At 49.6% G+C, this 22,277-nt stretch overlaps 1 protein-coding gene across 2 annotated transcripts in view; it reads left to right on the top strand.

The window, feature by feature from the left end:
• Positions 1-2,437: 2,437 nt before the first annotated feature.
• LOC146301459 (poliovirus receptor homolog) overlaps positions 2,438-22,277 on the top strand; it is a 63,012-nt gene continuing 43,172 nt past the window's right edge. For both annotated transcript variants that reach the window (XM_084668129.1, XM_084668119.1), the window contains exon 1: positions 2,438-2,853. In XM_084668129.1, the coding sequence (XP_084524255.1) occupies positions 2,772-2,853 (82 nt within the window). In that variant the 5' untranslated portion in view covers positions 2,438-2,771. The remainder of the gene's footprint in view (positions 2,854-22,277) is intronic.

Below are 22,277 nucleotides of genomic sequence, written 5' to 3'. Positions count from 1 at the left end.
ATGGCCAAAATGTAGACAATCAGCAGGATAAGGCTGTGAAGACAGTCACTGACTACTGCTCTGTGTGAGCCTGATAAACAATTAGGAGTCAGCCTTCCCACATCAACTCTTGCAACGTGCTCTGGAACATTCCCTTACAGCGTACTCGACATTCTCTTCACGGGGCCGATGAGAGAGGGAAGAAAGTTTCTCAGAGAGATAAGGGAAAATGTGGCCTCGGTACAGAAAATACAGCGTACATTCATGTATGTGTGTAAGTGAGCTGGAGTTAGAAAGATAAGACCAGACAAGGAGTGTCGGTGTCTTGGGTTTGCAGAAAAACGTCTGAGAGAGAAAAAGCAAGGAGGAGTTTGTGTGGGAGAGCAGCAACCCCAGGGCTACATGTCTTTACATCCCATAAATGTCTTTAATTAAGCTAAAGGTATTATCAGCTCCTCTGAGCGCTATTACAGATCAACTCTTAATTACCACTGGGCGAACGGGGGCGGTAGGGAGAGAGAGGGAGCGATGGGGAGGGGGGGCAGCTAATTTAAGCTATATGCTGTGTAGTGGGTGTAAAGGAGGAACAGAGACTGAAGAATTGGGAGAAAAATTGTGAGAGAGAGAAAGAAAGAGAGAGGGGGGAGTGAGAGACAGAGAGCGGGTGAGAATGAGAGGGGAAAGTGTGTGTGTGTGTGAGAGAGCGAGGAACCGCGAGAGGGGTAGAGACAGAGAGCAGTAGAGTTCAGAGACAGCGGGATAAGAGAAACCAGAGATGTAAAGACAGAAAGACGGAGAGAAAAAGAAATTGTGAGCACATAGTGAGGACAGATGACTTCAAAGAAGCCTTTGGCTGGTGGCAGCGAGAGAGAGAGAGAGAGAGAGAGAGAGAGAGAGAGAGAGAGAGAGAGAGAGAGAGAGAGAGAGAGAGAGAGAGAGAGAGAGAGAGAGAGAGAGAGAGAGAGAGAGAGAGAGAGAGAGAGAGAGAGAGAGAGAGAGAGAGAGAGAGAGAGAGAGAGAGAGAGAGAGAGAGAGAGAGAGAGAACCTAGTGCTGATCCTGTCCCGCCACTCCCCTATGGGTAAATAATCACCATAAGCCCTGATTCTGCTTAATGAATCTGCTGCCAAAAAAGCTAATATCTTCTAACTATGGCCTTCATTATGGCTTCAGAAGCCGAGGCAGCTTGAGGATAGGGCGAGGGAAGAAAGAGAGAGTGAAAAAAGGAAGTGAGGGAAGTGAAGGACGAGTGGACAAAGAAAAGGAAAACAAAGGGAGAGGGAGAGGGATAGGAGTAGACAGGGAGAGAAGGGACGGGGGGGGGGGGGGCTGGATGAACGTGAAGTTCGGGTCATGAAGAAGAAGTAGGATGAAGCGAGGAAAGGACACGAGAGGAAAGGGGAGAAATATACGACATGTAGGCAGAGAAGAGAGCGATACTGAGGATAGGTTTGCGGACGGGGAGGTGAAAGTCTAAGGGCCAAGGCCATGAAGAATACGAGCGAAATGAATATTGAACAGTGCAGATGAGTGAGGACTAGAGAGCTAGGGTAGAGGGAAAGGTGGGGAATGTGGAATTTTTTGAAGACGTGCAAACAGTTTGAGGAAGTCTGTTTTAAAAAAGAGAGGTGTAGGATCGAGGTTTTTTAGGGGGGGGGGAGACGTAGGCAGAGAAAAGGGTAAGTAGAGTGAAGATGTCGAAAACTTGGGCTGCCAAATCCCTGCTTAGCTTTAGGATAGGACTGATACAGAGCTCTGTTAGATTGCCTTTGATCAATTTTTCTGTGTTTTCCAGGGCATAAATGTGGCAATATAATTGTTACGATGCTTCTAAATGTTTTCTCTGTAATAAACATAATAATACAAGGAACACACTATTGAGCTTTAGCTTTTAAACAAGACAAAGAGTTTAGACACTGGAGCCATTTAAGGCCCATTTCAAGGAGTGAACGTGATTGTGGCGTGTTTAGGTATTTTTGATTGAGACATATATATCCTATTGGTCACGTCTGCTTTCGTATTCAAGGGGGGTTTCCATGGTGAGACCTACAGAGGGCGCACGAATCAACCATATGATGCTCTCGCTACACTTCAGTATTGTGGGAGAGGGAAGTTATGAACGTCCACGTATTTTTATATATTTTTTCATCATTATTGATATACTGTACCTCAATATGACAGGATTTGAACACATCGCTCCTACTTTTCACACACTACTGTTGCACAATAAGTGCTTGCCAATTGTCACTAAGTTTATGAATGGAGATCTAACTAGGTGTTTTCCCCACACGTCAAACTTAAATATATTTGTATCCGTGGGTGACTGATTAGTTCACGCGAATGAGACTGTAGATAAAAAATGATTTTTTTTTTACAAGTCTCCCAAACATTCAAAGTATTTGATGTTGAAGGAGGATGACGCTACATGATGACATCACGATCACACAGTTTCGGTGGAACAACCAAGAGGAGCGCCCAGCACAGATAGGCTGGAAGTAGTTTATGAAGCGCGCGTACTGTCAAAGGTCTGAGAGCACCTTTCCAAAGAAACATCCACCCGTCTTAACCGCTCGAAGAAATTGCTAAGGATTTTTTTTTATACACAAATATTCCTACGCGTTTTCTCGAGCGTTTTTCAAAGAGAACTTGATTCGTCCTCTGTCAAGTTGAGACCGGAAAGGACACCAGTCTTAATAATAGTAGTTTATTGATTTTTTCAACAATCGTTGTGTAGTTTTCTTTCAAATTTCGGTGAAGCTGTGTGGTGGCTTTATCCCAAGGACCATAATCACCATGGCGAGAGAGGACGCTCGAAATTATGACTTCTGTAAAATCATCAAACTGCTCAGCGTGGTCACGCTAATAACTATAAACGGTAAGAAAATACATTAATCAATCAACAACATCTAGGCTACAGCGTTAATTCTTTTATTTATTTTGTATTCACCTGTCGGAAGGTTACATATTACCAGGTGATCAACAAGGTTTTTTACTTACCCCATACGACTTTTGAATGTTTTTTTTATGCTGTACAATTATCGGGATTGCACATTAATGTGTAAGTGAATGAGTCATTCGATATGTTTTCGCGACTACACATTCTGTTATCTCACTCGAAACCTGAGTTTCGGTATAGAAGGCTACACCGTGTCACTAAGGTGTGGCTCTGCCTAGCAGGTGCAGGCCAGCGTTCATGTAGACTGATGTCACTCGTTAATACAAACCAAACAATTGCGTGCCCTCTATTCGTTTTCTCTGGACGCTTGTCCCTCAATTCCTTACGTCCCCATGCGTCTTTTCTTCCCCCGATCTTAGACATCAACCTCTATTAGTTCCAGCCCAAGAGACAGAAATGAGGACAGAAGTATTCTTTAATGTAGCTTAAATTACCCCGTGAGAGCAACAGGGTGTAGATGTCAGCAACACAAGCTTCATAATTGTGACGGTTAAAAGCCTGCCACAGTAGAATTGTCTTGGGTGACACAAAAACTCCTGTTTTGTTTGCATTCCTGTAAAAAAAAAAGAAGCGATATACTGTATGTGATAAATCATAATTGGTGAAGAATTGGACCTGCATGTCAATACTTGTTGGTTGGGCCTGACAACATCGCATAGAAATAAAAAATGTAGGTGTTTTCCGTCTCCAGTTATGGGCGCAAGGGGTTTCTCCAAACGTCTATGAAGTGTTCAAACCAGGTAGATAATATAATGAAACAGAATACCTTGAAGTGCGTCTGCACTGCATATGACTGAGAATAGCCATATAGCACCCGTCTTTTTTGTTTTTGTTTGTCTCATGGATAATTGGGGCAGCTATGCATGCCTAACTTTTGTGCGCCATAACGTTAGCATGGGTACTTGATTGTGGTATTGTTGTTCATCATAGCGGCAGCAGAAATGCGTTCACTCTCCTGACTTATTCATGGACTGGACCTCTTATGCCCAAACCCATTTTATACAACATCAAGTGCACTTACTCAAGAGAAAACAAGTAGAAAAAAACTAAAAACTAAAGCTTTTGCATATTTATAGAAGGACGCGCTGGGTTAACCGCTTCAACTGGAAACAGTGCTTTGTTTTCTCCAGTTCATTTCAAAGTATACGACTCTGACCTGGTTTAGCTGTAGTTGTAGGTGACCTCTTGAGCAGCACACCCCCAAGATCAACAAAGACAGTCAGTTTTTCAAGGCTTTTCTGAAAAGCCGCATTGACCAATTCTCAAAAAGAAATTCAATTAAGAGCACTTGGACTGTTCACTTTTCCTCAGTTTAGCTTTAATAAAAGCCAGCTTTGCAGTTCATATTCCATGGCCAATTTGCAACGCTCCAAATCAAGACGGCCCTCCATTTCCTTCAGAAAATTGCGCCTAATATCACCCTGTAATACCCCCCCCCCCACTCCTCCTCACGGTGAACGAAGGTAGGGGCCTATGTGGGTCAGAAAGGCTTGAACCCGTTGCCATGGAGATGTTTTTATTGAAAGAGGGGTGGAGGGGGGGGCCACAGCCGAGTTGTCTTTCCGGCTGAGTAGACAGCGTGCATGCAGGGGGGTGACTGGGAATCGGGTAGGCAGACTGGGGTCAAACGAAGGCAGTGGGGGGGGGGGTTAGATATCCCAGACTTACGCTCTGTTGGCAGGGTAGGAGGGTGGAGGTGGGGGGGAGGGAGGTTGTAATGAGTATTATGATTACCGAGGCTTGCTCTCCTATTGAAACACACAGCGAGACATTTGGGCTGATGTTGGCGGGTGCCCCTTACTCAATGCCGTGGAAACAGGTGGCTTCCCTCCCAAGCCCAAGTTGTGTGTGTGTGTGTGTGAGTGTGTGTCTAAGGGGCGTTCAAGTGACACTGTGGCAGGCTGCCACTATGAAGAAAGAGGAAAAAAAAGAAGACTTCAAGCAGTAACTGATTCAGACAGGCAACACTCCTCCCCTTCTCTCCTCCACCTTCCACAACCACCACTTGAGTCCCCAACCCCCTCCCATGCCCCCCTGCCCCACCCCCACCCCCCTCCCCCCTCCCCCACCCCTGCCCGCCCAGTACATACAGGGGCCTTGTTCTCTTGCCTTTTATTTTCACCCATCTTTCATGCTCCTGCTCGCTGCTTTTGTTTGAGCGACGTTAGTCATTGGTTTATTCAAACCCCCCCCTCCCCCGCCAACCCCCCTCCACCTCTTGCTCAAGGCCATGCTGTTTATGAGTGTCTGAGAAGGACTATAAGGCCGTGTGTGTGTGTGTGTGCGCGTGTGTGTGTGTGGGGGGGGGGGGAGAGGGAGAGAGAGAACTAACGTTATGACGCTCGGTGTGAATATTGGATGTGGCGGACAGGTAGTTATTTAATGTCAAGAGCAGAATTTCATTCGGTGGATGAAATTGTAATGTTTTCAAGCTGTTAAATGACCCCCCCCCTGTCTTTGATTAGCCCTGTTATACCAGTCGTGGGTAGGTGCCAGGGAGTGTTTCTGTGTCTCTGGTGGTCAACTTTAGGTCTTATCGTTATGATAATGAGCTATCCTTCTTTCCCCTCTGCATTTACATCCAAGTTGTAAATGCCAAAAGGATTGTGAAAAGGTCAGATTTGCGTGTGTGTGTGTGCGTGTGTGTGTGTGCACGTGTGTGGTAACCCTTTCTTCGACTGCGTTACTAGATGCATTCCTGGCAGTCACACACACACACACACACACGCGCAGGGATCGGATTGGAGAAAATCCGGATCAATAACTCATATTCACATTCGCCAGCCAGCATCAGTTGATGCCAACAGAAGTGTGTTGGAATATGCAGTCTAATGGTCTCGTCAAAGGAATGCTAATGGGGTGTGTGTGGATTCTACCCAGCACATGTGGTCTTGATCCCAGCTTGCCTCTGCACGCTTCCTCTCGTTGTCGATAAAATGGATGGCGCGTCACGATGCCTGCCGAGAACGGGCTGGGAAGACTGATAGGGACGTGGAGGAGGTAGCGCCACGCTGTGTGAGAACCCAGCAAGGGAACGTTGTCGCCGGGGGAAACCTTCCCACAGGACGGAGAGACGGTGACAAGGGGGACGTCGATAAGCGGCAGTCGTGGTCACGTCTCTCTCCGTTTTTAAAGTGCTCGTATTGGACTGCGAGGGTTGAGAGATAATCGTTCTCGAACTGACACACATACAGACGGACAGAGGGCCCGCCCCTTCCCCCTCACACACACACACACACACACACTCACAGCTAGTGATAAATTAGGGAGTGTAGCCCGAGGCTAGGCTGGAAGTCAGATGACATTCCAATAATGGGGACCAGTCGTCACATCACTTTGTGCGCGTGTGTGTGTTTGTGTGTTATCCTGGTGCTTCCTTCAGGAAGTAGTTGTGTGTCATCCCAGCCACCCCCTCATCTATCTCCAACAGACATCTAAAATCACCCTCTTTCAGCCCTCGTGTGTTCATTTAACTGACACGCTCTTTTGGAGTATTATTTCCAGACGTGGTACTGTACAGTAGGTAATGATAGAGGACTTCCTCCGTGCCAGAAATCTCTGCGCCCCCCTCAAGTTAGAGCCCCCCCCCCAACCTCCGCTCCTTTCAAAGCATGCTGGGAGGATGACGGCCTGTGGTGAGGTCATGCTGAGAGCACCCCCCCCCCCACAGTCCCTCCTCCCTCCCTCCTCCCCACTGGGCTGGTTTGCACTCTGCTCCCAGGGTTGCCAGATCGTTGGAGTCGGTCCCATCGAATCAAAAGAAAATGGCAGAGAAAACCCCCTCATCTCTCTTCAAGAATGCCAAACGTCATTAAGATTCATTTGGGAGGCTTGTGGGGAGGGGGGCGTTGTGTAAACATCGTCTTGCAGAGGTCACCAGTCGTCTGGGGGTCAGTCCTGTGTCTGGAACACACTCTGCACACACGCAAACTTCATACATGCAGACATGTTTCAGAGGGATTTTAAAGACTGTGTGCAATCAGCCAGTGACTCTTGTTGCTGAACAGGCTCATTTTCTATGAACAACACTGTCGTCATCCGGTCAGCTTTAACAGCCTCTTAGTCACACCTGCTCCCACATTGTTCACACAGCCTTCTGTAAATCTGACTATTAACCTGAACGGCCACCACAAGCTGCCGGCTGGAGGGGGGGGCGGGGCGGGGCGGGGCGGGGCGGAGTGAAGCTGTGAAAGACAGGGTTGGATCCTGGTCCAGTTCAGCTGCTTCCGGAAGGGGAACTGGGGAAATTCCAGCACATGAACCACTGAACAGAAAGGGACATTTTCAAAAATCCCCTGAATTTGATTAAAGAAGAACTACTATCCAGACCAGGGCCGGTCACGTGTGGTAAAGGAAGTAAGTGTTGCGGGGAGAGAGGGTGACATCATTTTTCACATTCCTTAACCAGTCATCTTGACAGCGGGGATTTGGAGGGTGGGATGGAGAGAGGGAGAGAGAGAGGGGAATGAAGAGAGAGATGAATAGAGGGCGACGCTGATCTGCTCATCTCTAATTTAGCTGTCGTACCCCACACCATCACCCCCACTTTAACATTTATAACTCCAAGTTGAAATATGAGATATCCCTTCATCATAAATGGAAATGGACTAATTAGCCGTACTCATTTCATATTGTTTTTCCGTCACCCTCCCTCTCTTTACGTCTCTCGTTTTCTCTATCCCTTTTGGCGTCTTTTTCCTCTCTCCTTCTCTCTCGCTCTTGCTCTCTCTCTCGCTCTCTCTCTCTCTCTCTTTCTCTCTTGCTCTCTCTCGCTCTCTCTCTCTCTCTGTCTCTCAAATCCTCTGCTTGCCGTATTCAGTGGAAGTGAGCACAGAGGCCTTGGGAGTGTCCTGACCATGTCCATGCACTCAAGCACACACAGCTCATTAGCAGTCACCTTAATGTGTCTAAATGCAGTGTGTGAGGTGGAAGGGCAGTGGTTTGTGTTATTGATCGCGTATTGATCAGTGGATGATGCGGTGCCCTTATGTGTTATTGAAAACATTTAGGTCTGGCTTTGTCGGGATGACAGCGGCATGAAACCCCTCCCTCCCTCCCTCCCTCCCTCCCTCCCTCCCTCCCTCCCTCCCTCCCTCCCTCCCTCCCTCCCTCCCTCCCTCCCTCCCTCCCTCCCTCCCTCCCTTCCTCCCTCACCACCCTTCGATCACCCTCTCTATCTTTAAAAGGGCAACCCAGAGTTTTCACCTCTTCAACTCTTTCTTTCACACCTTTCCATCGTTTCTGAAAGTGTTATCCGAGTGACGTCACACTGTCTCTTCTGGTCTCATTACCAACGCACACCTCTGCCACACACACACACACACACACACACACACACTGTCTGCCTCCCCAGCCAGATCTCAGTCACATCTGACTTTGAGAAGGTTGCGTCAAGTTCACACTTATCAGCAACTCTTCACAAGGCGGACAGTGAAGCAATCAAATTGAGTTTAACGGGAAACACATCCTGTCTCCCTCATGCCAAGAGTGTACTAACCCTAACCCTAGATAAGAGTTGGTTCTGTTCTGTTGCTAATGTCCAAAAGAAGTGATTGCAGTAGGATAAAAAAGTAATTTATCGTTTGACAGGAGAACTGTCTTGTTATTCCAAAAGTGACCATGCTAAGCATCAAGATGTAACATCAAGTAGCCTAAGCCTACAATTTCCAAACTAATTACACTTGGCTCTCATTTTTACAATAGGCTACTTGGGGACCGTGTCTTGACAGTAAATGAAGAACATGACGTGTTTTGCCAGGATAACTGGATCTAATTAGCCTATTCCATGTTTATGATGTCCCTGTGTGTTCATGGATTTACTGGGTACAACAATGCGATCAGTCAGCCGGCTATAGAATGTTGCTATGTCAGGCTGGGTTATTCATCAACCAACCGCACTCTAACACGCAACGTGTGTGACATCCTTCAGCCAACAAATTACGTTTGCTGAATGATTGAAGGGCTATACAACACACGTTCAAATGAAATAATCACGACTATTGATGCAGAAATAAATGACAGATTGACAAATCGATTTCATTTTCCGACCTTTCCATTTCTCTATGCAAGAAGCGCCATCTCACGATCATTACGTGTCAATAACAACAGTCACAGTCTGAAGACTCTGGGGTCATGTGACCGAATATCCGCGCCATGAGTAGGGAAAACCTGAGCCATAGAAAAAGTTGATATCAATGGCAGTCTATGGAAGTGTCGCAACTCCCTTTTTCTATGGGAAAAACTACCTTGCAACTCGCGCCCATGGGGTTGCAGTGTTATCCACTTGAAGCTTTCGGATATTGAATTGCATTGATTGCTCTACAGGACCGGCGGTAAGTAACTTGTAGTCTACAGCTGAGCTAGCTACTTCATTCTGTATGGTTACTAACTAACCAGTACGAAGAGCGAAAGTATAGGGTGTTGTTATCCCAGCCTGGAAACATAGCTAGCTACGTTAAATGTTAGCACCCTGGCTTGTGCCTGTGGCGTTTCTGCTGCAGTCGATTTGTAATTTTAGCTGGTCTACCTAGCTAGCTCTCAGAAGCTAACGAGCTACTGAAGTTCTACTGTAGATAATCGTGCGTAGGTTTTTGACCGAAACAGTGCAACAGAACCTTCCAGCCGATACAAGCAACGCGATCTTTATGAATAAATAATGAACACATGTGAGAGAGAATATAGGCTGCACACCCAATGACACCACGCCATTGAAATTCCTGTAAAGGTATACAGCAGTACAAAGCTAAGAAGTGCGTTTGAGGCAGCAGGTTGGACGACTTATCTGCTGAATGTTTAGTCATCAGGGCATGTCAGAGGATAGGTTGGTATTACTGGGCTGGACATACAAGATAGTCCTAGTCCTACACACACTGTCTCTGTCTCTCTCTAGGTTTCTGCTGATTTGCTCTCCCATCTTCTTAACTTCCTCCTCTCAGTAATTCAGTCCCCATAATTGATCCATCTGCTTAGTAAGCTGCTGTCTCTTACCATATCTCCTCCCTCTCGTTCTGCTTAGCCCTCCCTTTGTTGTCTCTCTCTCTCTCTCCCCCTCTCCCCTCTTCTCTTAGTCATCATTCCCTCTCTTCTCTTCCTGTAATTGGACTGTCTTTGGTTCCCTTCTTCTGTGTCTCTCTCTCATTCCTCCCCTGCGTCCAATTCCCCAGTTGTCTCTTTCACCTACATCAACATCAGAGTTTCTACCAATTCAAACTGCCTCTGTTGCTTTCTTCCCCCCCCCCCCTCTCTCTCTCTCTCTCTCTCTCTCTCTCTCTCTCTCTCTCTCTCTCTCTCTCTCTCTCTCTCTCTCTCTCTCTCTCTCTCTCTCTCTCTCTCTCTCTCTCTCTCTCTCTCTCTCTCTCTCTCTCTCCTCAGTAAATATACTTTTCTCTACTATAGCAGCCTCCATACCTCAGCCTCTTTAGACTGTCCCCCCCTTTCAGCCTGTTTTGTGCCTCTGTTCCGACTTGCCCTCCACCCCTCTGTCCTTGTCTCCCTCCCTCCTTCCCTCTCTCTCCCTCCTTCCCCCTCTCCCTCCTTCCTCCGCTTGCTGTCCCACTAGGCTATTTTTGAAGGTTAAGTTGCAGTGACAGTGCAACAATGTCTCCCCTAGATCATCTCCCCCCCCCCCGCCTCCCCACCTCCTTTTACCCTCCCTCACACTGGCTGTAGAATGGCACTCGTTTACCATGACACACACATACACACAGAAACCTCCGGCTCATTTGTGAATCACAGATTCCCCTGCAAAAGACTGCGAGGGAGGCGAAAGGGAGGGAGGCGAAAGGGAGGGGAAGAGGAAACAGATGCTTGGTGTTATCAGGACAGACCTGTCTCACTTTGCCGGGCCCCAGACAGCTAGGCTGTGCCCCCCCCACACACACACACACACACACACTCTTAAGACCGCAGAGTCTCCCCCTGTTGAGGATAAAGCCCTTCAACGCGGCGAACCTGATTGGAAGAAACGATGGCCAGTTTGGAACCCTCAGCGGTTGTCGTGCTCCAGCCTTGACACCATGATACAGTACCAGTCAGCCTGCCTGCCTGCCTGCCTGCCTGCCTGCCTGCCTGCCTGCCAGAGAAAAAGAATGCTACTGAAACAGAGCCTCTATTGTTCATGGCCTTTTACCTCACTCCCTTGCAACCCCCCCCCCCACACACACACACACTGCCCCTGCCCCCCCAAGCCTTGAAACTATTACCTGGACAAAAGCACCAAAGTAGGTAGATCCACAGAGACTACATAAAAAGGCTCTTATTGTCCCCCCCTCTCTCCCCCACCACTACTGCCACACCTGTTGGAAAGAACAGTACTGTCTTTGAACAGAGCCCCCGTCCCCTCCCCCAAACCCCCGGACACCTAGTCGACCTAATGGAGAGTGGCTGGTATCTGTGCTTGTGTCCTGGTTTCCCTGTATTCCCGACGCTCTAGAGACCTGCGCGCACCACACACACATTCAGTCTCTCTCTCTTTCTCTTTCTCTTTCTCTCTCTCTCTCTCTCTCTCTCTCTCTCTCTCTCTCTCTCTCTCTCTCTCTCTCTCTCTCTCTCTCTCTCTCTCTCTCTCTCTCTCGTGTGCACATCATGCTAGGACTGTGTGTTTACATCCTGGATGCATGTAGATCGGCTGATGCATGCTCGTCTCCTGACGGTTGCTCTCGTGACTCTTGTGCACAATACATACATGGTTGTTTGTCGTGTGTGTGTACCTGTGTGTGGGTGTGTTTCCTGTGCAGCCCTGGCTGGTGGTGACATGTTACAAAGCCCTCCCGGGTGCCCTCTGCCCCCTGGCATGCCAGAGGGCCACTTCCTGATTTATCTGCTCCTTTTAAGTCTTTAAAACACGAAACCCTCCTTCCCTCTTCTCTCTCCCCCACAGTGAGCACGCACGCTAGCTGGCAGCTGATTTGTCCGTCAGTGATTCATGAATTCATCTCTGTCGCTCTGCAGCCCCTCTGGATGGGTGGGTGGGTGGGGGTTTGGAGATGTGTGTGTGTGTGTGGTCTGACAGACTGAGAGATAGAACAGGGCTGCGGGCGCAGAGGAAAGGTAGAGACGGGGGGGGGGGGGGGGGCATGCTGTGACGCCAGCCGTGATTACAGCTCCAACACTCAGCGATTAAACACACATTTAAATAGACACAGCCTCGGGAGAGGGGGGGGGGGGAGGGGGGAAAGAGTAGGGGGGAGAGAGAGGAGGGGGGAGGAGAGAGAGGGGGAAAGAGAGTAGGGGGGGGTGAGAGAGGAGGGGGGAGTGAGAGGGGAGGGGGGAGGAGATAGGGGGGGAAAGAGGAGGAGGAGGGGGAAGGAGGAGGAGGGGGGAGAGGGGGAAGGAGGGGGTGGGGGTGGGGGGAGCCGGTTCCTCTGCTGTGTAAACGAACACAAGCATCCTCAATTGTTCTAGTTTTAAATAGATGTCCCCGGGGCTCACCTACAGATGCAACTTTTTCTCTCTCTCTCTCTCTCTCTCTCTCTCTCTCTCTCTCTCTCTCTCGCTCTCTGTCGCTCTCTCGCTCTCTGTGTCTCGCTTATCACTTTCTCTCTAACTCACTTTCTCTCCCTGCGTCTCTTATCTCTCTCCAGCCTCCCTTTAACATGGAACGGCTCTATCCTGCATAGATTATTGATGTAAGCTTCCCAGCCATCCTCCCCTCCTTCAGCATTCTCTTCCACCTTCCCTCCTCCATCCCTCCCTCCTCCACCTTCCCTCCTCCTTCCCTCCCTCCTCCACCTTCCCTCCTCTATCCCTCCCTCCTCCACCTTCCCTCCTCCATCCCTCCCTCCTCCACCTTCCCTCCTCCATCCCTCCCTCCTCAACCTTCCCTCCTCCATCCCTCCCTCCTCAACCTTCCCTCCTCCACCTTCCCTCCTCCACCCTTCCTCCTCCATCCCTCCCTCCTCAACCTTCCCCCATCCCTCCCTCCCTCCTCCACCCTCCCTCCTCCATCCCTCCCTCCTCCATCCCTCCCTCCTCCACCCTCCCTCCTCCATCCCTCCCTCCTCCATCCCTCCCTCCTCAACCTTCCCCCCTCCACCTTCCCTCCTCCTTCCCTCCCTCCTCTCATGTTGCTCTGTTCTCCATACCAGACAGCTCCCGTCCTCTCCCCAACTATCTCCTTCCCTCCCCTCATTCCTTTCAGCTGACAGTATCCCCCTCTCTCTCTCTTTCTCTCTCTCTCTCTCTCTCTCTCTCTCTCTCTGTCTCTCTCTTTCTGTGTCTCTCTCTTTCTGTGTCTCTCTCTGTGTCTCTGTGTGTCTCTCTCTCTCTCTCTCTCTCTCTCTCTGTCTGTCTGTGTCTGTTCCCTCACCCTCTCTGGTCTGGTCTTTTGCGTTTCTTGGGCCCGGCTGGCCTACTTCTCCCTCCGCTCCCAAAGCCCACCCGCGTGCAGGCAGGGGGCAGGCGGTGTGCTGTGTGCTCGGGGTGGGTGGCTGTGCTCCGTGCTGCCGGTGCAGGAAGTCAGACACGGTGGAGCTCCTTTCGAGCGAGGTCGTTTTGTAGATTCATACTGGTGAACAGGGTTTATAATTGACACTCACCACACACACATTCAGTCTCTCTCTCTCTCTCTCTCTCGCACTTTCTCTCTCATAATCTTTCTTTCTCTGCCCTTTAAATTGTGCCTTCCCCGTCGATGACATAATTATGGGGTGGCAGATGTGACAAACTGCGCTAAGCAGAGCAAAGAGAGCGAAGGAGCTCCATGTGGGAGGAGGATTGGCGCTGTGTCCGTGGCGACCGCTGTGTTGCTGAGCGGGATGCCCTCCGTGGTCTTTGACACCAAGCTGTGTGGTCACATATCGGGCAACCGGAGGAACGGCCTCGTTTCTGACGTGCGGTGGAACGGCAGCGGGTTGCCCAGCTCGTCGTGGACTGTTGAGCCTAGACTGTGGGGACGAAGCAGATATCTTACAGTACCATCAGAGTCGAACTCTCCTCTGGCAGAAGGGACATGGAAATGGGGAGGAAAGGGAGAGCGAGGGGTGGAGAGAGATAAAGGGAGGAAGAGTGAGGGGAAAGTGTGTGCCATGGGGAGAGGTAAATGGGGCCTGGCAGTAGCTAAAGGGAGAGAGAGTGGGAGAGCGAGAGAGACTGGGAGAGAGAGAGGAGCCTGTTACCGAGCCATCAGGGGCGGTAATGAGACACAGGTGCAGCCTGTGGAACCATAGAGACAGTCAGAAATGGGTGGGGGTGGGGGTGGTGATGATGGAATGGCTGAGGAGAGCGAGAGGAGCAGGGGGTGATGAAGGCAAGGAGGAAGGGGAGGGTGACGGAAGAGAGGAGGGGGTGACAGAGCTAGAGAGGGAGGGAGAGAGAGGGAGAGGGGGGGTGGGAGAGAGAGGGAGATGGGGGGTGGGAGAGAGAGACAGACACAGAGAGAGAGGTGAAGATTGAAGATGAGGAAAGGAAAGCGAAACAAGGGAACAAGTTGAGGAGGAGGTGTTGAGTGTGACGTGAGTTTAATGTGGAACAGGAAGTGTGTGTGTGTGTGTTCACAGTAACATATACACAAAGGCAAAGCACCTACTGTGGCTGTTTGTGTGAAGAAGTAGAAAAGTTGGTTAAAAGATGTTGGGGGCCTACCGAAGGAGTTTCGATAATAAACAGGTGTGTTTTAAAACCTGTGTGTGTGTGTGTGTGTGGGTGTGCTTGTGTAGCAACAGCAAGTGGGGGGGAAAAGGCCTTTTGTATTCGAACATGCTGAGTAAATATTTTGCGAAAGCCTGCTGCGTGGGTAGATTGTTCCAGAAGCGGAGGAGGAGGAGTAGGCAGGAGACAGCGACAGATAAGAAGAGAAGGGAGATGGAGCGAGCTCAAACTGGGCGGCGCCATTTATCCCTCCATGCTGGCTGCTGAGATAGGACCCCCCATACGGCTTTGTACTTCCTGTTAGCTTAGCCTAGCTTAGGCGCCGTGACCTCTGAGATGCAAAAAATAAATAAACTTCCATTCCACTCATCTGCTGCCAAATGACCCCATAGGATCGTAAAGTGTGCACTTCACTGTTGTGTTCCAGTAGTGTTGGCAGGGGGGGAAGTGCAGAAGTAGCTCGTAGCTAGGAACCTTAGGCGGAAAGGACATAGACACCGGTCAGAAAGGCAAGGGGTGTGGCTCTGATGTGGTCCGTATGGGAACATGGTAGTGTCTCGTAGCACACACACACACACACACACACACACTCTCTTAAGCCCCGTGGTTCTGTATGTGTTTTTTGCCATTGTGTGTGTGAGGGCGGTGCCAGAGCATGGAATGAGGAGGGTCATTCATGCACGCGCACACACACACACACACTCACATTAACGCTCTTATCTCTCCATCTCTTTCTCTCTTTCACACGCAAACCCCTCCCCCATTATAGCTCTCGTCTCTCACAGGCCCCTCTTGTTCAGTCAGAGAGAGAGAAAGAGAGAGAACACGCCCCATGAGAGAGCAACAGGTTGCTATCGTGGTCTGTCCATCTCTAATTGTCTTCTCCGCCCTCCATCTCATTCTCTCTTTCCTGTCCTTTTCCCCTTCATTCCTCGCCTCCCCACACTCTCACCCATATTGTAACCCCCTCCCTTTTGCTCTCTTTCTATCTCCCACTCTTTCTTTGTATCTCCCACTCTATCTCTATCTCCCACTCTCTATCTCCCTCTATCTCTCTCTCCCACTCTCCCTCTATCTCTCTCTCCCACTCTCCCTCTATCTCTCTCTCCCACTCTCCCTCTATCTCTCTCTCCCACTCTCCCTCTATCTCTCTCTCCCACTCTCCCTCTATCTCTCTCTCCCACTCTCCCTCTATCTCTCTCTCCCACTCTCCCTCTATCTCTCTCTCCCACTCTCCCTCTATCTCTCTCTCCCACTCTGTGTCCCCCCCTGGGGCTTGGCTCTGTGGGGTCTCTTCCAGTCTGCTGATGTCTGCTGATGTCTGCTTGTCTCTGAGCAGATGTGAAGCTCAGCAGCTGCTTTTTTTCTCCGTCTCCTTCGTTCTCTTTCTCCGCTCCCCCCCCTCTGTGTCTGTCTCTCTCTCTCCTCAACCTTTCCAGCTCTTAACTTCCCTCTTTCACTGCCATCTTCCTCCAGTCTTTGTCCCTGGTCAAAAGGGCAACTCTCTCTCTCTCTCTTATCCTCATCTCCTTCCTCTTTTTCCAGCCTCTTCAGCTGGTAACCCCAGACTAGCATCTGGATCGGAAGCCTCTGTGTGTTCAGCCGTTGTTCATCCCTGTCACCGAGCAGCACATCCTCTGTCGTTTCCCGGTCACATGCACCAAGAACCATTTGCTGGTTAGGTCGAGCTATTTAAGCCAGTTAGTGACAAACTTTGTTTGTGAAAGATGTGTTTGTGAGCTATTGCTGGAGCTGGACTGATCCGTTTCAATGAGAAAAGTGTGACTTGGCTGTACGTGTGTGTGTGTGTTCTCAGATGGGGTTGGGAAGGTAGACGAGGTCACTGTGATATTCTTCTTCTTCCCCCGAGGCAGGGCCGATCTGTTTCTCTTCCGTTCTCCTTTCCTGTGAATCCGATCACAGGTTGTGATCAGAATCTCTCTCTCTCTTTCTCTCCCTCGCTCTCTCCTTCTCCCTCCTGCTCTCGCTCTCTGAGAGGGTTGGCAGTGAGTTGAGCAGCCACTGACAGGTGCACCGTCGTCCGTGGAATGGAGGAGGGGATGAAAAGAGAGAGACAGGGATGGCAAAGAGAGATAGTGAGAGATGGAGAGGTGAGGGGCTTGTCACAGATGCCTTGGGCTCTGAGTGGAGGGTTGGATGGGAGGGGTTCTGGACGTGTGTGTGTGTGTGTGTGTGTGAGAAGGGGGAGTCTGTAATTAGTTCCTCCCCGGCCCCCGCCAAGCTGAGGGATCTTACCTTTTGATCCGATGGAAATCTGGGATCAGCGCTGCAGATCCGCTGCTAATCAACGCTGCCTGGCTGGCCGGGAACGCCAGCGCTCCGGAGCGGGAATATGGGAAGGGAGCTGTGGGGATTTAATCGCTGTCGAAATCCCTTAATGGGAAACGCAACACGCAGTGTCATTTGCGGTTGCAGAGATAAAGCCTTTCGTGTGTGTATGTGTGTGCGTGTGTGCGTGTGTGTGTGTGCGTGTGTGTTCTGAAGACCTACATGTTCCCACGCTGGGCCTGGTTGGAAGATGAGTTATGGAGCTCCACGTTGCCCTCCTGCTCATCGTTGATAGGATTTCGCCAGACGAGTCCATCCCAGATCTCTGTTGCACTTTGACCTCGGGAGAACACCAGTCAGCGCTGAAACCTGTCAGCATGTTCCCGCCTGTCTCTCTTCACTGGGAAACGAATTCATGAGAGGGAGAGGAGGATCGCTTCCCTTTGAGGATCAGTCTCATTAGCGAACGCCTGTGATTAGCCTGCTAGCGTTTGATCTGGGTCTCTGTGTGCCCAGGGCCACTTTCTTTTCTCTCTATCTATATCTCTCTCTCTCTCTCTCTCTCTCTCTCTGTCTCTCTCTCTCTGTCTCTGACAGGTGTGTCATACTTTACACGTACACGGACTCACACACATTCTTAGCTGTTTTTCCCTTTCTCTCTCCCACACAAACACACACAAAATCAATTTGTACTCTCACACACACACACACGTTGCTAAAACACACCCATATTCTCACACACACACACACACACACAATCACTCACACTTGGAGCAGGATGTTGTGGTGACTAAACTTTAGACCAGGGGTGTCAAACTCCGGTCCTCGAGGGCCGCTGTCCTGCATGTTTTAGATGTTTCCCTGATCCAGCTCACCTGATTCTAATGAATGGTCGTTATAACAACCCATTTAATTGAATCAGGTGTGTTCGAGCAGGGAAACATCTAAAACATGCAGGACAGCGGCCCTCGAGGACCGGAGTTTGACACATGTGCTTTAGACCATAAAGACTTCTGTCTTTCGCTTTGGATGATGATTCAGACAGTTTCGATGACTCTGAAATTCACCTGGAAAAACCAGTTCTGTGACGGATCATAAAAATAGACTTAACGCTTCCAGACACACAATGGAAGCTACCCAACTTTTACCAGTCTGAAAAAAACCTGAAAGTCTAATGTTGTGTTGGTATGTTGCAAGTTTACCCTCAACGAATATATTTTCCATAACTGTTTGTGTGTGTGTGAGTGCTGGTTAATGACAGAGACATCCTAATGGTAGCCTTTCCGTTCTTTGAAGCTAGCCACCGGAGCGGGAGGCGACTGCCCCTCTCTGTTGAAGGACAGTGTCCTTCTCTTTCACCCCTCCTCTCCATCCGTCCATCCTTGTCTTGACAGAGGTGACAGTAAACAAAGCCGGATCTTCCTAAAATGTAATGACAGGTTGACGGGAGGCTGGATAGGCCACCTGCCTTTGATCTCCGGGAAGTGGAGTCCTTGTCATCCTGAAATCGTTTGCTGTACTCTCAGATCAGCGTCGTCAACCGGGGCTGTTCTCGACGCAACAGTGGCTGCACTGTCAACGGCACCTCCTGTAATCTCCCTCCGCCTTTGTTCCGCTACCCGTCTGACTGAGCTGGAAGCAGATGTGCTGTTGTGTGTGTGTGTGTGTGTGTGGGCGGCGGTCAGATCTGATTTCCACCGTCCCCTGTCTCTGTTTTGTGTTTGTTTCATGTCCGTCTGTCCTCCCCTCATGTCAAGCACTCCATCTCTGTCTCCACACACAGCACCAAGATCAGAAGTGTCACCGAGATTTAACTCCATTATTTGGTTGATTATTGTCCGCCGCAGAAGGGAAAGGGAAGGGAGAGAACAGGAAAGAGAGTGGTAAAACAGTGTGTGTGTGTGTGTGTGTCTGTGTGTGTGTGTGTAGGGCGGGGTGGCGGGGGGGTGAGAGGGTATCAGGATCCCCTTCATTCATCCTCACATCAGAAGAATGACTTCCCTTTCACCCTGGTGGTGGTTTGAAACTACACCTTCTTTCATCCACTGTTCCCTGGATCACCTTACCCTGGGTCAGCCCGAGGAGGAGTGTGAGTGTCAAAGAGCCGGGGTTCAGAGAACCTGATGCCTATTCACCTATTCATGCTCATTCAGGGACAATTGCAAGAGGGAACTGTTCTTCTGCCTACACACACACACACACACACACACACTTCACAGTTACCTGGGAGAAATCCTCCCTCACACAAGGGAACAAAGACTGCATTTTTCTCTCTCTGTCTATCTCTTAATTTATCTCTCCATTCTTCTGGTTTATCTGTCTCTCTTTCTCTTTCTCTTTCTCTCTCTTTCTCTTTCTCTCTCTCTCTCTCTCTCTCTCTCTCTCTCTCTCTCTCTCTCTCTCTCTCTCTCTCTCTCTCTCTCTCTCTCTCTCTCTCTCTCTCTCTCTCTCTCTCTCTCTCTCTCTCTCTCTCTCTCTCTCTCTCTCTCTCTCTCTCTCTCTCTCTCTCTCTCTCTCTCTCTCTCTCTCTCTCTCTCTCTCTCTCTCTCTCTCTCTCTCTCTCTCTCTCTCTCTCTCTCTCTCTCTCTCTCTCTCTCTCTCTCTCTCTCTCTCTCTCTCTCTCTCTCTCTCTCTCTCTCTCTCTCTCTTATATATATATATATATATATATATATATATATATATATATATATATATATATATATATATATATATATATATATATACAATGTTCCAGCCTAACCTTTAACACAGGCTTGTCAACAGTGATTCATTACAGTGGTTGAATTCTTATTCAGTCCTGTGTGTGTGTGCACGCTGCAAACAATCAGTTGATGATTTCTGACCGCTCAACGTGTAATGAAGTTAACTCTGCGTTGTCCGTGTGGCTAGCATGGGCTTTGAAACCCCACAAAAGATGTTTTCTGTCAGATTGAGTGGCATTTCGGCTAGCAACATTTTTCAATCTTTGCACATTTCGGAAATTGGACTGGCGTGACAGACCTTTTGATTGGGGCAGAGCTGCAACAAACGACCCCACTGACCAATCAGTTTGCGTAATTCGCTTTGAGTGACAGCTTGGACAGAGCCGCAGCAGCAGCCGGGAAACTGTCCAAGGTGACTGAAAGGTGAATGTTACCTACGGCAACGAGAGAGCCGGCCAATCAGAGCTGCGCTTGTGTCTGGGAGGAAGCAGGGGTGTTGTCATGGAATCCCTCGCACTCGACGACGGTGTTGTTGCGCTCAGACAGGAATATCAGCATTGACATATTGTTAGACTCACACCCAAGTGTGGTTTCACATCCATAAATAGGCTTCGTTTTCACATCGTCAACCTGTGACCGACACACACACACACACACACACACACACACTTAGATCTACACGCACACACTTGCTGGGAGACACACACATTTTCAGGCTGTTTATGGAGGTTATCGGGGACAATGTTAGGACATGTACCTGGCTTGCTGTCTCGACCCAGACAACTGTGACTTCCGTTTTCACTTGGAAAACACACAAGATCTGTATTCACAGGAAAGAGGTGAGATGTTGGCAAACACACACACACACACACTCAAGGTGAGATGTTGAGGAGTTGTTCAGTGGGAGCTGGCAGACTTGATGAAGAGGTGTTGGGGGCAGAGCGGGCATGACAAACTCAAACACCTGAGCAGGGAAGCCGCCTCCTGAATTTAGAGTTCCGGAGCTTCCTGTCTGGAGCTCCGGAGCTTCCTGTCTGGAGCTCCGGAGCTTCCTGTCTGGAGCACCGGAGCTTCCTGTCTGGAGCACCGGAGCTTCCTGTCTGGAGCACCGGAGCTTCCTGTCTGGAGCACCGGAGCTTCCTGTCTGGAGCTCCGGAACTTCCTGTCTGGAGCACCGGAGCCTCCCTGACACAGGGTCCAGGTAGAGAGAGGAGAACGTTGCAGGCAGGTAGAGAGGGTCAGACGACTGGAAGGAGATGAGCGATGAAATGAGAAAGCAACGGAGGTAGGGAGAGCAGAGGTAGAATGAGATGCAGGATGCCAGGTCTTCGCTGTGGCAGGGCATGGCCACAGGGGAGCCTTCTGACAGCATGGGAGAGAGGAGAGTGATTTGATTGGCTCAGGGTAGGAGTGTCCTCTTTGTCCCCTGTAAACACACAGTTATGTCTTTATTGGCCCCTAAACAGGCCTGCTGCCAGACTACACACAACAGCATGCACACAACAGACTACACACAACAGACTACACACAACAGCATGCACACAACAGCATGCACACAACAGCATGCACACAACAGCATGCACACAACAGCATGCACACAACAGCATACACACAACAGCATACACACAACAGCATGCACATTCTTCTCATTCAGTCTCTGACAGTCTCTCTCTCTCTCCCCATCCCCCCATCCCTCTCTCTCTCTCTGCCCCCCCTCTCTCTGTGTGTCCCCCTTCTCTCTCTGTCCCCATCCCCCCCACTCCTCTCTCTCTCTCTGCCCCCCCCCCTCTCTCTGCACCCCCCTCTCTGTCTCTCTCTCTCTCTCTGCCCCCCCCCTCTCTCTCTGCCCCCCTCTCTCTCTGTCCCTCTCTCTCTGGGCCAGGTGCAGTGTAGATATTTCTGTTTATCAATAATAGAGGGAGGAGAGAAGAGGAGTGGTGTGCTTCTCTCTCACCAGGGGTTGAATAATTCACTCGGTGTAGAACAGCTCCACTCACACACACACACACACACACACACACACACACACCCCTCCCAGCGTGTGTGTGTTCTGTAAGTGTGTATGGGAGAGAGATTATCCATCCGAGTTGGCTTTTTGCTTTTGAGATCAAAATGAAGCGACTTGTGTGTTATTCATGCAGCATCCACGTTGTTTTTTTTTTCTTCTGCTTTTTGAGTCCCTGTTTGAGTTGTCTCTGCATGCGGTGTACTTTGTCCAGAGCTGGTAAATGATTGAGCGGGTAGAGTTGTTACCGAGTCCCTTCCTCCGTTGCGAACAGCAGGGAGCGCCTATATGACTTGAGTGAGTCAGCGGGTTTGTCTATTCAGATTCAGATGACTCAAAGAAAAACATACGCTTACCTGCAAACTCACCAGATCAGATTACCGTCTGCGGGCACACCTGAGCGAGGCCTCTTTCAGAGAGGGAAGGGAGAGTGCTGGAATGTGAAAAACAGAGGCGAGCTAGAAGAACAATTTTGAATTGCAGCGAGTGTGATCAGTACATTTCCCGCTGTAGTCCCCGCGGCGAAGTGACAGGAGGCCTGTATGAATTCCTGCCTACTGTTCCCCTCTGCCGCTCATGCGTACTGTATGCTTGACTTGCCTAAGAATGGAAAACTATAAGGTCACGGTCTAGTTTCATCTATAGAGTTCTGTTAACCGACCTACATAAATGGACGTGGAATTCGGAAACAAACGCCGGATTTATTGACGAATCTTTCATCATTCCCGCTCATTTTGGTCGTGTTGGTAGCAGGGCTG

This window comes from Hypomesus nipponensis, chromosome 2 (assembly GCF_054491055.1).
Source record: "Hypomesus nipponensis isolate SF chromosome 2, ASM5449105v1, whole genome shotgun sequence".
Lineage (NCBI taxonomy): Eukaryota > Metazoa > Chordata > Actinopteri > Osmeriformes > Osmeridae > Hypomesus > Hypomesus nipponensis.
The sequence above is the reverse complement of the archived record's forward strand: the minus strand, read 5'-3'. Positions and strand labels throughout refer to the sequence as shown.